The sequence below is a fragment of the Ovis aries genome, chromosome 14, assembly GCF_016772045.2.
Source record: "Ovis aries strain OAR_USU_Benz2616 breed Rambouillet chromosome 14, ARS-UI_Ramb_v3.0, whole genome shotgun sequence".
Taxonomy (NCBI): domain Eukaryota; kingdom Metazoa; phylum Chordata; class Mammalia; order Artiodactyla; family Bovidae; genus Ovis; species Ovis aries.
In genome coordinates, this window is record NC_056067.1 from 46505731 (window position 1) to 46522659 (window position 16929).

At 38.0% G+C, this 16929-nt stretch overlaps 1 protein-coding gene across 1 annotated transcript in view; it reads right to left on the minus strand.

Annotated features, from left to right (window-relative positions):
- The window catches only part of ZNF568 (zinc finger protein 568), a 70258-nt gene that overhangs the window by 39318 nt on the left and 14011 nt on the right, over nt 1-16929 (minus strand). The window contains 4 exon segments of the mRNA XM_012190289.5: nt 5362-5398; nt 8448-10021; nt 13236-13331; nt 13595-13721. Coding sequence (XP_012045679.3) covers nt 5362-5398; nt 8448-10021; nt 13236-13331; nt 13595-13721 — 1834 coding nt within the window.

The window sequence follows — 16929 nt, forward strand, 5'->3', positions numbered from 1 at the left end:
CCTGGAAAATCCCACGGACAGAGAAGCCTGGCAGGCTATCATCACAAAGTGTCAGACACAACTGAGTGACTAACATTTTCACTTTTCATGAACATACAAACCAAGAGTGAATTCTGAGGCTGAACTTTGAACTTTGGTTGGTTATGATGTGTCAATGTAGTTCCATCCATTGTAACAAATGTACTGCTCTGGTGAGGGATGTTGGTAATGGGGTGGCCAGGAGGTGCAGGGGGCATACGGGAAACCACTGTACCTTCCCTTCAATTTTGCTGTTAAAACTTCTCTTTAAAAGATTTTAGAGGGACTTCCCTGGTGGTCCAGTGGCTAAGACTCTGCACTCCCAATGCAGGGCATCTGGGTTTGATTCCTAGTCCCATATGCTACAACTAATACCCGGGGCAGCCAAATAAATAAAACTTTAAAAAATAATAGTTAACAATTGCAGGTTCCTAGAGTTGAGGGAGAGAAAGTCATTCATTTTCAGTTTGTTCCTATTTTTTTCTCCTTGTTTTAAGGATGGGAGTGATGACTTCCAAGGTCCTTAAATGTCAAAGCTGAAACCAAAAGTCCCGGATTTTAAAACTGGTGTTAACATTTTAATTTCCACAGGACTCATACATTTCACATCCTTACCAGCAATGTTCAGTATTCACTTACTTGCATCATTACCAGTGCTGGATGTCATACATCTTTGTCATTTCCCAGCTGGCTCTGCAGCTATTTCTGTTCTTGTTTCTAAGTGCTAGCCAGCAGTGTGTGAAAGAATGTAATGTGTGTAATGCTAGATCCCTGTCCTTAAAGTAAACTGATGTGCCTCTTTGCCCCCTATTCTCCTTGACTCCTGGGGATGTGAATGTGAGTGTGCCATATTGGGCTGTGTGACTAAGACCTCCCTAGGAGTTATGGAAAACAAGAAAGAGAATCTGTACCAGTTCTGTACTACCTAACTGCAGACGAATTATTAAATGTGCGGATAAAAAGATCAACTTTTAAGGCACTGTTATTTGCGGTCTCTTACATTCTACTGAATCTGTATTTCAAAACACTAGCTCTGTCTTTGCAAAGAGGAAGACCTGGGTTTGATCTCTGGGTTGGGAAGATCCCCTGGAGGAGGGTATGGCAATCTACTCCAGTATTCTTGCCTGGAGAATCCCCATGGACAAAGGAGCTTGGCAGGCTACAATCCACGTGGTTGCAAAGAGTCCCTCTATCTGTAACAATAAATGGACTTGAAAAACTTTAAATCAAAGTCACATCAACCCTGTGAATTATATGCCAGTGTTTTCCAGTAATTTCATTGTTTTTAGTATCATAAGTCAATTCTGCTATTCTGTTCCACTGTATTTGTTTCCATTTACTCCCATTTTAACATTTTCTTTGCCCACTATTCTTGTTTCTGAAATCCTCCATCTAGGACTACTTAGATTACTAAATAGCATGCCAATACCCCTCCTCAGTCCTCCTCCCTTCATATCCCTTTAGTCTTTTAACAATGAGTTTTTGAAGAGACCAGGCCAGATGTCAAACAGCAGTTCTTAAAGAGTGGTCGGAGAATCCTCAGGGGTCTCTTAGGTCAAAATTATTTTCATAGTAATTTCAAGAACTTTTTTCCTTTTTCACTTTCATTCTCTCCTGAGAGTAGTTTCCTGGTCTGCGTAACATGCAACATTGCTACAGAATGAATGCAGAGATGAGAATCCAACTGTCATTCATTAAACTATTAAAGGTATTTGAAAATTTATATAATAATTGTCATTGTTTTCTAAATATACTTTTCATAAAATGTTATTATGTTAACATGTGACGAGTTTATTTATAAATGAATTTAAAATTTTTATTTCAGTTTGAGACTTGCTGTTGTCCCCATCTTAGGTCAGGTTCCCTGGGAGACAGAATCTGAAATGAAGCAGAATTGGGTGGAAGGTGAAGTTGAACTGTGACAGGGTTACAAACTCTCAGGGAGTGCTAGGACTCGGATGGCTCTTTGTTGTTGCTCTAAATTCCCCTTGGGGAGGCAGTGTAGCCATGCATGATGCAGCTCTCTTCATCCAAGGACAATTCTTACAGAGGAACTCAGTAGTGAGTTGTCAGCAAAGATTTTCAGCAGTTTTAGCACAGATAGAGGGGAGTATAAGGCAGAGCTTACATTCTAGAATTTCCTTAGTGATCTGGCTGAAATGACAGATGGCAGGACTACAGCTGGAGATGATGCCCTTAACTTCTTTCCAGTCCCACTTCCTTCATGCCTTTACCACTCTTTCTAGGAGCACTTCCTTAATAAATCACTTGTGTTCAGTTCAGTTCAGTCACTCAGTCATGTCCGACTCTTTGCGACCCCATGAATTGCAGCACGCTAGGCCTCCCTGTCCATCACCATCTCCCGGAGTTCACTCAGACTCACGTCCATCGAGTCAGTGATGCCATCCAGCCATCTCATCCTCTGTCATCCCCTTCTCCTCCTGCCCCCAATCCCTCCCAGCATCAGAGTCTTTTCCAATGAGTCAGTTCTTCTCATGAGGTGGCCAAAGTACTGGAGTTTCAGCTTTAGCATCATTCCTTCCAAAGAAATCCCAGGGTTGATCTCCTTCAGAATGGACTGGTTGGATCTCCTGGCAGTCCAAGGGACTCTCAAGAGTCTTCTCCAACACCACAGGTCAAAAGCATCAATTCTTCGGTGCTCAGCCTTCTCCACAGTCCAACTCTCACATCCATACATGACCACTGGAAAAACCATAGCCTTGACTAGACGGACCTTAGTCGGCAAAGTAATGTCTCTGCTTTTGAATATACTATCTAGGTTGGTCATAACTTTTCTTCCAAGGAGTAAGCGTCTTTTAATTTCATGGCTGCAGTCACCATCTGCAGTGATTTTGGAGCCCCCCAAAATAAAGTCTGACACTGTTTCCACTGTTTCCCCATCTATTTCCCATGAAGTGATGGGACAAGATGCCATGATCTTCGTTTTCTGAATGTTGAGCTTTAGGCCAACTTTTTCACTCTCCTCTTTCACTTTCATCAAGAGGCTTTTAGTTCCTCTTCACTTTCTGCCATAAGGGTGGTGTCATCTGCATATCTGAGGTCATTGATATTTCTCCTGGCAATCTTGATTCCAGCTTGTGTTTCTTCCAGTCCAGCGTTTCTCATGATGTACTCTGCATAGAAGTTAAATAAGCAGAGTGACAATATACAGCCTTGACGTACTCCTTTTCCTATTTGGAACCAGTCTGTTGTTCCATGTCCAGTTCTAACTGTTGCTTCCTGACCTGCATACAGATTTCTCAAGAGGCAGGTTAGGTGGTCTGGAATTCCCATCTCTTTCAGAATTTTCCACAGTTTATTGTGATCCACACAGTCAAAGGCTTTGGCATAGTCAATAAAGCAGAAATAGATGTTTTTCTAGAACTCTCTTGCTTTTCCATGATCCAGCGGATGTTGGCAATTTGATCTCTGGTTCCTCTGCCTTTTCTAAAACCAGCTTGAACATCAGGAAGTTCATGGTTCACGTATTGCTGAAGCCTGGCTTGGAGAATTTTGAGCATTACTTTACTAGCATGTGAGATGAGTGCAATTATGCAGTAGTTTGAGCATTCGTTTGCATTGCCTTTCTTTCGAATTGGAATGAAAACTGACCTTTTCCAGTCCTGTGGCCACTGCTCAGTTTTCCAAATTTGCTGGCATATTGAGTGCAGCACTTTCACAGCATCATCTTTCAGGATCTGAAACAGCTCAACTGGAATTCCATCACCTCCACTAGCTTTGTTTGTAGTGATGCTTTCTAAGGCCCACTTGACTTCACTTTCCAAGATGTCTGGCTCTAGATTAGTGATCACATCATCATGATTATCTTGGTCGTGAAGATCTTTTTTGTACAGTTCTTCCGTGTATTCTTGCCACCTCTTCTTATTATCTTCTGCTTCTGTTAGATCCATACCATTTTGTCCTTTATCAAGCCCATCCTTGCATGAAATATTCCCTTGGTATCTCTAATTTTCCTGAAGAGATCTCTAGTCTTTCCCATTCTGTTCTTTTCCTCTATGTCTTTGCATTGATCACTGAAGAAGGCTTTCTTATCTCTTCTTGCTATTCTTTGGAACTCTGCATTCAGACGCTTATATCTTTCCTTTTCTCCTTTGCTTTTTGCCTCTCTTCTTTTCACAGCCATTTGTAAGGCCTCCCCAGATAGCCATTTTGCTTTTTTGCATTTCTTTTCCATGGGGATGGTCTTGATCCCTGTCTCCTGTACAATGTCACGAACCTCATTCCATAGTTCATCAGGCACTCTATCTATCAGATCTAGGCCCTTAAATCTATTTCTCACTTCCACTGTATAATCATAAGGGATTTGATTTAGGTCATACCTGAATGGTCTAGCGGTTTTCCCGGTTTTCTTCAATTTAAGTCTGAATTTGGTAATAATGAGTTCATGATCTGAGCCACAGTCAGCTCCTGGTCTTATTTTTGTTGACTGTATAGAGCTTCTCCATCTTTGGCTGCCAAGAATATAATCAGTCTGATTTCAGTGTTGACCATCTGGTGATGTCCATGTGTAGAGTCTTCTCTTGTGTTGTTGGAAGAGGGTGTTTGCTATGACCAGTGCATTTTCTTGGCAAAACTCTATTAGTCTTTGCCCTGCTTCATTCCGCATTCCAAGGCCAAATTTGCCTGTTACTAAAGGTGTTTCTTGACTTCCTACTTTTGCATGCCAGTCCCCTATAATGAAAAGGACATCTTTTTTGGGTGTTAGTTCTAAAAGGTCTTGTGGGTCTTCATAAAAGCGTTCAACTTCAGTTTCTTCAGTGTTACTGGTTGGGGCATAGACTTGGATAACTGTGATATTGAATGGTTTGCCTTGGAGACGAACAGAGATCATTTTGTCGTTTTGAGATTGCATCCAAGTACTGCATTTTGGACTCTTTTGTTGACCATGATGGCTACTCCATTTCTTCTGAGGGACTCCTGCCTGCAGTAGTAGATATAATGGTCATCTGAGTTAAATTCACCCATTCCAGTCCATTTTAGTTTGCTGATTCCTAGAATGTTGATGTTCACCCTTGCCATCTCGTTTGACCACTTCCAATTTGCCTTGATTCATGGACCTGACATTCCAGGTTCCTATGCAATATTGCTCTTTACAGCATCAGACCTTGCTTCCATCACCAGTCACATCCACAGCTGGGTATTGTTTTTGCTTTGGCTCTATTCCTTCATTCTTTCTGGAGTTATTTCTCCACTGATCTCCAGTAGCATATTGGGCACCTACTGACCTGGGGAGTTCCTTTTTTGGTATTCTATCATTTTGCCTTTTCATACTGTTCACTTGTGTAGGAATTCTCATCTCAAGATCTGCCTCTGGCAAATTACAGGTAAAAGAATGTCCACAATATGACTCAATTCCATCCTCCTATCTTTATTCCCAAACGTTTCTCCTTAGTCTGCTGCATTTTTAGTAACTGGTGACCATCCAGCTGGTGATCTCCACAAAAGCGTAGTTTTCCTTTATCTCTCTTTTCCTTATCTTTCATATCAGCAAACTTCAAATTAAGTCTGAAATCTAGAATCGAAATTATTAGGCAGTAACAGTTCATGTGTATCCAAGTGGAGAGGGATTTATTGTGATTTGATTGATTTTTTAAATATGTTACCTCAGTCACTTAGACCTTATTTCTACTCTTCAGGATAGGAAAAAAATTAATTAACAGAGACAAGATCATCTTCTTGTTGACATACAGTAAAACACCCTTCCTAGACTTGAGATTCAGGTTTACTCTCAGGCACTATACCTCACCCAATCAGCACAGCCACTCTTAGTGGGACAGGCTAAAAAGGCACCTAAGGTGGTTGTTATGAGTGTAAGGGAAATTTTAAAAATTTCTGTTGACTCCAAAGCTATGTAAAGAATGGGACAGAAAAAAAGTGAGATATGAGCCAAATAAAGAAGCATGAAGAAGAGAATCAGAGTGAAAAATGAGTTTAGATCCCCCCCAAAATTTTGCAACTAAAAATATTTACACAGATTTTGTTGTGTGTGTAAAACATGAACTCTGAAAAGTACTTTTTAAAAAGTCTACAAAAAAGTGTGCTTGCAAAATTGTACTTACCACAAAAAACATGAAAGAAGAGATTATGAAGTGACAACACATTTAGATATTTACGTTTTGTGAAAGTGCTGATTTCATAAATATCAGTGCCTGCTATTTATAATTCTAAGTCACTGTCAGTCTTCAAAAATGACTAAGTAAAACTGAGCTTAGTTATGCTTGTACTTCATAGTCTAAGAATGATTTAATTTTGTAAAAATAGCTTCCAATAAATGCAACTGACATTCAAACATTCAAAGCTAAAGATTTCTTTTGAACAACATTCCCAATCATAATCACCTTTTTAAAAAGACACTAATGGTATTCTGTACATCAAGTAATACTGCAGAGATGGTACAATAAAAAAAAACACCTGAAGGGCTGATTCACTTATTGTTTAACAGAGAATGAGATCCTTTCAGAGGAACTGTTATTACTGCTCAGGGTCTTAGACCACATACTGCTTTCAACCAAAACTAGATAGGTACATAAATCAAAGGTTGTAGAAGAAATAAAATGACCTGTAGGTTAAGAGTGAAGCAATTTTATAATTGCTTAAGGCTATCTCAAGAAAATAAAAGGTTTTCTTGTTTCAAAATATTATAATAATTAATGATTATAATAATGTTTATGCTGGTTGTATGGAAATGTACAGAGTAAGAAGACTAATATTGTAGAGTTAGTTTCTCAAGATTTTTTTCTCTCCATAATGACTCTAATCATATTACCAACTCATTAGTTATGAATTCAACAAATCGTCAAATAAAACAAGACACACTGAGAGAGTAGGGATCATTAGATCATGATACCCTAAAATTCTAAATAAAAATCACATTTGATTTGTCACATTGCCCTCTGATTTTCAAATTTTTAACAAATAATTACATGCTTCTTGAATCTAAGATATAATTGGTTGAAAATTAAGTCCTAAATAAAGAATGTGAAAAAAAGCATAAGACTGATGAGACATGCTAATTTCATATTAAATAGTAAACAGGATTATCACTTTTAATTACTAATTTTTTGGAAATATTTTTGACAAAACAGTTTAGCATCTGATAGAGCACATGAATCTATTATAACACTTTCCTCTATGCATTGTCATCCCCTAACCCATAAATTCTGTGAAGTACAAAAACAATATTAAGACATCCATTATCACCATCATGTATCATTAACTTTTAAGATTCATTTTATATGCTATTCATCTCTTTTTAAGGCATAAAAATTACAAGTAAAGCTAAAAGCCCCCTTCGATCAACACCCTGAATCCTAATCTCCTGCCAGAGACAACACTATCAATAATTTAATGTGTTTTTTAATCCATTTAAAATAGTTTTACATACATATTTCAGTAATAAAAACATAGTTCTATTCTTTGTGAATGATTTCACTCCAATTTACATGAATGTTATTTTACAGTATGCTTCATCTAGATCTTAATTTTTTTCCACTCAACATTATTTTAGATAACAACCCATGTTACACAATACAGACCAAGTTCATTACGTTTAACTGCTGTATACTATTCCATTATTTTAATATCACATTTTATTCATTAGCCCTTCAATATATAGGTTGTTTTCTATCAGATATATATATTTCTTATGCATAGTTGTGAATTTCTTTAGGATGCGTATCCAGAAGAGAAACTACAGGGTCCTTTTAAAAAATGTTTCCCTGCCTCAAAGTCACAGACAGCATCCTGTTATTTCCTTCCAAGAAGTTCAGAGTTTGGCTGTTCACATTTCAGTGTTCAAATCCTCTGGAATTCTGTTACTTTATATGTTGTAAGGTTGTATTAATTTTATTTTCCCCAGTATGGAGATTCAAGTACTCCAACTATTTTTATTGACTAGGCTGTTCCTCCTACTGATTTATGATGTCATGCCTAATACACAACAACTTCGCATATATTCACGGGTTTATTTCTAGGCATTCTATTCTGTAAAACTTTTCTATCTACCTATTAATGTACTAATATTACACACTATTAAATGACCATAACTTCGCTATACATATAGTATATGGTAGAAGGTCTGTCCTCTCTGTTCTTTTTCAATATTATCTCAGCAATCCATAGACTTTTATTTATGAGGTTTAGAATCATTTTATAAAGATCCTAGAAAATTCCTGTTAGATGTTTGGAACTCTAGCAGGTCTATAGATTAAGTTGGGAAGAACAGACATTTTATAATATTGCGTTTTTCCATCTACATTCTCTCCTTTACTCCAATCTTTTGCCCTTCAATAAAGCTTTACAATTTTTTCATAAGAATCTTGTTCATTTCTTGAGATTATGCCAAGATATTTTAAAGTTAAGTAAAGCTTGGATTGAGTTTAAAAGAAAGTCTTATTCATTTAGTACACTCGGCGTTTCTCACCTGTATGACCTCTCTTATGTATAGAAAGGGATGCTCTTTGAGAGAATGCTTTTCCACATTCATTACATTCATAGGGTTTCTCACCAGTGTGAATTCTCATATGTATAATAAGTAATGAGCATTGAGAGAAGGCTTTTCCACATTTATTACATTCATACGGTTTCTCCCCTGTATGACTTCTAACATGAAGAGTAAGGGATGAGATTCGAGAAAAAGCTTTACCGCACTCATTACATTTAAATGGTTTCTCTCCAGTATGAATTTTTTCATGTTCAAGGAGGTTTTGTCTCTGACTGAAAGCTTTTCCACATTGATTACAATGATAGGGTTTCTCTCCAGTATGAATTTTTTCATGTTCTGTGAGATTTGATTTCTGACTAAAGGCTTTTCCACATACTGTACATGCATAGGGTTTTTCACCAGTATGAATTCTCTGGTGTCGAATGAGGTTTGACATCTGAATAAAAGCTTTCCCACATTCATTACATTCATAAGGTTTTTCTCCAGTATGAATTTTCTGATGTGTAATGAGATTTTCTTTCCGGCTGAAGGCTTTTCCACATTCATTACATTCATAAGGTTTCTCAGCTGTATGATTTCTCATGTGTACAGTAAGGGATGAACTTTGAGAGAATGCTTTTCCACATTCACTACATACATAGGGTTTCTCACCTGTATGACTTCTCATATGTATAATAAATACTGAGCATTGGGAGAAGGCTTTTCCACATTTATTACATTTATAGGGTTTCTCCCCTGTGTGACTTCTCATATGTAGATTAACAGATGACATCCGAGAAAAAGCTCTACCACATTCATTACATGCATAAGGTTTCTCACCAGTATGAATTTTCTCGTGTTCAATAAGATTTTGCTTCTGGCTGAAGGCTTTTCCACATTCCTTACATTCATAGGGTTTTTCTCCAGTATGAATTCTCTCATGTTCAATGAGATTTGATTTCTGGCTGAAGGCCTTCCAACAATCCTTACATGCATAAGGTTTCTCTCCAGTATGAATTCTCTGGTGTCTAATAAGGTTTGACATCTGAATGAAAGCTTTTCCACATTCATTACACTTATATGGTTTTTCCCCAGTATGAATTTTTTGATGTGTAATAAGATTTTCCTTCCTACTGAAAGCTTTTCCACATTCCTTACATTCATAGGGTTTCTCTCCAGCATGACTTCTCTCATGTCTGATGAGGTCAAATCTATGACTAAAGTCCTGTCCACACTGATTACACTTAAAGGGGGTTATGACATGGGATGAACAATGGTAAAATGGTTTCCCATACTTATTACATTCATAACTTTTCTTTTTTATAAAGCCTTTCTCATAACTAAGTAAGTCTAAACTATGTTCAAAATCCTTATCAAGTGAGTCACATTCGAAGAACTTTTGTCTTGAAGTAACAATGTCTGAGTCCAGAGGAAATACTTTTGCAACATTTTTATATTCAAGGGCATTTTCCTTAATCAGAGTTTTCTTGGAGATGGATGTGACATTCCTCACAAGGGTTTCCTGTTGCTTCTTGATCTGTTCATCAACTTTCCAAACTTCTAAAATGGAGGACCAAAAATTATTACTTTTGAATATTTCTCCTACTGCTCTATTGATAACATTTCAGAAATTTGCTAAAGTGGGGGGACTTCCCTGGCAGTTCAGTGGTTAAGACTCTGTACTTCCATTGCAGGAGGTGCAAGTTTGATCCCTGGCTAGGGAACTAAGATCCTGCATGCCATGCAGCACAAACACATACACACACACACACACACACACACACACACACACACACACACACAATGGAGGATTTAGGTAGGGAGAAAAGTGGGGCTGAAAAAAAAGAGGATGAATTTAAAGTCCGGAGTTACATACTGATTTGAAGGCAGGAACACATCTACATCATGAAGGTACATAAAGGAAAAAGGAGTCATATGTAATTTAGAACTATTCAATAATGTTCTTGAGGGCTGGAGAAGAGGAATTATATAAAACACAGTCCATAAGGAAATAAGAAAAAAGAAACAAATGAAGGAGAAATCAGAATCCTTTAGAGAAGAGTAAAGAAGACATTTCCAAGAAGGGTGATCCCTAGGATCAAATACAGAAGAGACTTTCCTGTTTCAACATGGTGGAATTAAACATCTCTATCTTCTCTCCTCTCTGCAAACATGAAGAATAAACAGAAAAAAGAAATATGTGTTCAATTATACTAAAAGGCAGCTAAACTGCAATTCCAAAGTATAAGGAAAGTCAGAGGATAAACAGAAATAGGTAGGAAAGAAACAGTGGCTGTTATTTCTTGTCTCAGAGAGAAAGCATGGTGAACAGAGTTCTCCAAAACAGAAGGCACACCCTGTGGACAGAATGAATGAGTCATTTTTTACAACAATGGAATCTGGATGTGTTAAGTCTGCCTGGTGGAACATAATCATCTTGTTCTGGCCCTGTCAAAAGGTAGGAAAGATAGAACTAAATAGATGCAAATATCTGCGGAGATGCAAATAGCTATTATTCTCATATAAGCAGGATATTGACACAGGAAGGTAGAAGAGAAACTGAATGTTAGAGAAAGCATGCAACTGATAATCTCTGATTCAGAAGTAGTAAAGGGCAAACCAACTCTTAACACAAAACTCTGTATGACAAAGGAAGTCGATACAAGCAACAGAGGCTTCCTACTAGCTCAGAGTATTTTTCTGGACAATCTCCAACACTTCTTCAGTAAACAATGGGTCCAGCAGAAAAAATCCTTATTCAAGGATGAGGAATGACAGGTATTCAGGTCTATATGACACTACAAGAACCAAAATATATGAATACAAAAGCTGAAAGGAAAAACTGATACTGACTGATCAATAAGCCTCATAAAGTTCTAAAGCTTTAAAGAAAAACAAACCTATGGGCATCCAGACAAACAAATCAAGTCATGTATGAAGGAAAACAATCAGGCTTCAGATTTCTCCAAGCAACATTCAAGTCCAAGAAGAAGTAGAGGACTATCTAAAGTCTTCAGGGAACTGTCTACAAAAACCTCTAGAGAAGACAGTGTGGCCTAAGAATTTTATACATAGCCAACTATCAACTAAATAAAAGGTTTTTTTAAAAAAAGATATTTTCTTAATTTCAAAATCTCAGGAACTCTAGGTCCCATTAAATTATAAGCTCCCTGAAGACAGGACTTTGTTTTTTTTTTTTTTTATTGTTTTATGCCCATGTCCAGAATAGTATTTTATCTATATTGTTACAACTATTAATGTGGTTTCCTTTTCCTTATATCTTCTACCTGGTTGTTCAAGTATACATGAAAACAACTGATTTTTACTTGTTAATTTGATACCTTACCATATCACTGAATTCTCTCTAAGTTTGTTGAAGTTGATTCTCTTATGTTTTAAGGGATATCATCTTATCATCTGTAAATAAAGATGGTTTACAGGATCCTTTCCAATTCCGTTAGCACTGCTTGTTTTCTCTTGTCTATTACTTAGGTATAAACTTGGTAAGAAATTTACAAAAGGTATAAAGGAAACCTTGGAAAGCATTTCTGAAGGGTACAAAAGAGGCAGATCCGAACAAAGACAGAGAACATGATCTTGGATAGAAAACCTTGACAGTATAAGGATGTCAGCTCACTGAAAGTTCATTTATACTTCTGACACATTCCCAGCAAAAAAATCCAACAGGTTTTTCCCTGGAAATAGATAGTTAAATCTAAAATTCATACAGTGAAGGGGCTTCCCTGATGGCTCAGTTGGTAAAGATCCACCTGCTAAGAAAATCCCACATGCCTTTGAGCAACTAAACCCCGGCGTCACAACTATTGAGACTGTGCTCTAGAATCCAAGAACCACAGCTACTGAAGCCTGAGTGCCCTAGAGACCGTGCTCTGCAACAAGAGAAGCCACCACAATGAGAAGCCCATGCACACCAAGGAAGAGAAGCAGGCCCGTTTGCTGAAATTAGAGGAAAGCCCGCATAATAACAAAGACCCAGCACAGACCAAAAAAAAAAAAAAAAATTCCTTAATTCCTTTAATAAACTGTTCCACCTGAAAATAAAAAACACCAATAAACAAAGAATAAATTAAAAAATAAAATTCATATAGTGAAATAAACAAGAATAGTCAGCATGACTCTGAAAAAAAAAGTGTACTTAACTTGGAAAAGAAAGGGACTGAATGTGAAGGGTAAGAGAGAGACTCACCTGTTAATGTTACCTTTTGGATTGTTAATATTTTTCAACAAAGGGTGTATATATTACATTTCAAAAAAATTAAAGGAATGAAAGGTGTGAATAAGCAAGGAGGAGGTAACAAACTGTAAGTCAGAGACTTTCAAAGCTATATTGGATTGTGAGAGTTGTGAAGTACAACAGAAAGTGTGAGTATTGTTACAAAACAAATCTGAAGCTTTTCAAAATAGAAAGAAGAAAAGAAATGAAAGGGAATTTAACTCAAATATTGAACACACAAAAAAGGAAACCTGTGAATACAAAAGAATGAGAAAGCTTAAGGATCATAGAAAGGGACACTAATCCTGAAAGTAAGGCTGTAAATGAGCTAGGAAGTTTTAGTATTTAAAATTTGAAAAAAGGAAGAGAGCTGCAACATAAGAAGAATAGTATCTAGGAGTGTCACCATAATTCAAGGCATTCATATCTTCTGTCATTCTAGAAGACTTAAGCAAATCTTGGAAAATGTGAAATGGCATCGACCTCCTGAACAACTGCTATGTGGCTTTCTCATTCAGACCTGCCTTTTCACTTATTCACCTGGACAGTGCCTCCCAAGCATTTCTTCTTCTACCACCCATGGCTCCTCTTCCTGCTCCAACTTGAAGATCACATCTGGTTTGGTGACTTGACAACCTATTTTGAGAGACAGCAAAGGACCTGAATGTTAATGCTGGAGACAACCATCCAGATCTTGGGTTGAGTCCTGGGGACTGGAGGGCCTATGAAAGATGATGGAGGAACTTTCACAATGACACAAAATAATTAGCATTTACTCTAAAGACTAGCACATACAATCATATGAAGAAAGGAAATGCTAGTTAAAGACATATGGCAAGTTGAAGTCTTCACATATTTCAAAAACAGAATTCTGTGTAAGACTGCAAAGCTCCCCTTACCCACTGTGACTAGGTTGCTGTAGTTCTCCAGCATCACATCACGGTACAAGTTCCGCTGAGCAGGTTTCATTTGCTGCCATTCCTCCTGGGTGAGGTCCACAGCCACATCCTTAAATGTCACTGTTTCCTGTTAAAACACAATTTGAAGTCATCAAAGCTAAACACTGTGGTCAAAACATGCAAGAACTCATTTAGATAGTATCCAGGGATCAGATACCATATATGCAGTTTTCTAATTTCTAAATACTTAATTTTGTATTTATACTGTGGGAGAAGATATACCATAATAGAAATACCCTGTAGGAATGTGTTATTACTGAATCAGCAAACTTATTAATTCATCATTTATTTTGCAGGATGCCGGAAACAGTTGTCACTGATTTGTACTGGGCTGTGACAGAGATGACACAGATATGATTCACAGGCTCAGAACCTGTCCAAGCAGTTGTATGATCTAATAAGAAAGAGGACATGGGAACAGTAGGGAAGACAGAAGGTAAATGGGTAAATAAATGGTGGTACACCCAGATAAAGGAATATTACTCTGCTAAAAAGAAATGTGCTATCAAGCCAGGAAAAGACATGGAGGAAACTTAAATGCATGTAACTAAGTGAAAGAAGCTGAGCTGAAAAGGCTATCTATGGTATGATTCCACTATACGACATTTTGGAAAAGACAAAACTATAAATAGAAACAGTAAAAAGATTAGTGGATACCAGGCATTGGAGGAGAGGAAAGAAATGAGTAGACAGAGCACAGAGGATTTTTAGGTCAGTGAAAATATTCTGTATGATACTATAATGATGGATACATGTATATATGTGTGTGTATATGTTAGTTGCTCAGTCATTTCCGACCCTTGGTGACCCATAAACTGTAGCCCATCAGGCTCCTCTGTCAAGGGAATTTTCCAGACAAGAATACTGGAGTGGGTTGCCATTCCCCTCTCCAGGAGATCTTTCGGACCGAGGGATCAGACCCTGGTCTCCTGCATTGCAGGCAGATATATACACACACACACACACACATACACACACACCCCACTCTTTATCAATGAGCTACCAGGCAAGCACCCATATTTATACACACACATATATATACATGTACATACATTTGTCCAAATTCATAGATTGTACAACACCAAGAGTGAGTCTGAATGTAAACTATTGAACATTGGGTGATCATATGTCAATATAGGACCATCAATTGTAACAACTGTACCACTCTGATGGGGGATGTTGATAAGGGGGGAGGCTATGCACATGTGGAGGAAAGAGGTATATGGAGAACCTCTGTACCTTCCTCTCAACTTTGCTGTGAACTTGAAACTGCTCGTTAAAAGCAAACAAACAAACAAACAAACAATATATATATATATATATATATATATGTAAAGGGTTACAAACCATTACAAGTGGGATTTATCCCAGGAATGCTGATTTAACAATACTCATTTAACATCTGAAAATAAACTAATGTAATACACAATGCGGACAGAATAAAGAACAAATTCATATGATCATCTCAACAGCTGCAGAAAAAGCACTTGACAAAACCCAATACTTTTTCATGAGAAAAATGCTTACACCTGTTAAAAATAAGACAACAGGCCCAAAATGGAGTCACTTATGCTAAGCCTCACGTCACCAAACTGAGACTTAATTAGTTTCAGCCTCTGCTAGAACCGGACTATTAAACTAGTCAAGCAGAAATCACCTGATGATCATTAGTGAAGTAATCTGTCTGACCCTAAGGGAAAGTAATCGGGCCAGAACCAATCTGCTTTTTGCTACTGTAACTTCCCTGCCCCTCTCCCTCTGCATGTAAAATTAACTTGGTATAGCTCCTCAAAGTTCCTGTATATCTGCTAGATTGGAAGTTCTCTGACTCATGAATCATGAAATAAAGCCAGTAAGATCTTCAAGTGAAGAGGAACTAAAAAGCCTCTTGATGAAAGTGAAAGAGGAGAGTGAAAAAGTTGGCTTAAAGTTCAACATGCAGAAAACGAAGATCATGGCACCTGGTCCCATCAATTCATGGGAAATAGATGGGGAAACAGTGGAAACAAGTGTCAGACTTTATTTTGAGGGGCTCCAAAATCACTGCAGATGATGACTGCAAAATGACTGCAGCCATGAAATTAAAAGACGCTTACTCCTTGGAAGAAAAGTTATGACCAACCTAGATAGCATATTGAAAAGCAGAGACATTACTTTGCCGACAAAGGTCCGTCTAGTCAAGGCTATGGTTTTTTCAGTGGTCATGTATGGATGTGAGAGTTGGACTGTGAAGAAGGCTGAGTGCCGAAGAATTGATGCTTTTGAACTGTGGTGTTGGAGAAGACTCCTGAGAGTCCCTTGGACTGTAAGGAAATCCAACCAGTCCATTCTAAAGGAGATCAGCAGTGGGTGTTCTTTGGAGGCAATGATGCTGAAGCTGAAACTCCAGCACTTTGGCCACCCTGTGCGAAGAGTTGACTCATCGGAAAAAACTCCGATGCTGGGAGGGATTGGGGGCAGGAAGAGAAGGGGACGACAGAGAATGAGATGGCTGGATGGCATCACCAACTCGATGGACATGAGTTTGAGTGAACTTCAGGAGTTGGTGATGGACAGGGAGGTCTGGCGTGCTGTGATTCATGGGGTCGCAAAGAGTCGGACACGACTGAGCGACTGAACTGAACTGAACTGAACTGAAGATCTTCAAAATGTACTCAAGTTGAATTTGTATTTTTAACACACCCTTTGACTTGGTCCATGTACTCCAGTGATCAGGCAAGTGAAGAGCTTGCCCCAGGAAGCTGCTGCCCGTTCACCAGAATGAACACAACCTGGAGGAGCTAGGAGCCCATCCCACAGCCTGTGTCAAGACCAGGTGATCTGCAGCCCAAAGCAGAGCCCAAAGTCCACAAAGTCAACCTGCATAAGAATAAAGACCTGTTGTTCTACTCAGAAAAGAAGCAGAAAAGCTGAAAAGAAACCTGATTTAACACATAGTTGATTGAAAATTTTTCAAAGAACTAAGCTCTCAAAATGAAACTGGATTTAGATATTTTTACTGGTCAACAGGCTGTAGAATCCGACATCATGAGTTCAAATCCTGACCTCAAAATTTACTAATTGTGTGGGAATTCCCTGGAAGTCCAGTGGTTAGGACTTGGTTCTTTCACTGCCTTGGCCCAGGTTCAATCCCTGATCAGGGAACTAAGATTCCCAGTAGCCTCTTGGCATAGCCAAAAACATGTTTTTCTTTTTTCTTTTTCTTTTTTTAATGAATTGTGTAAACTCAACAAATAGCCAAATTTGAACCTCATCTGTAAAGCGGCATTTTCCTC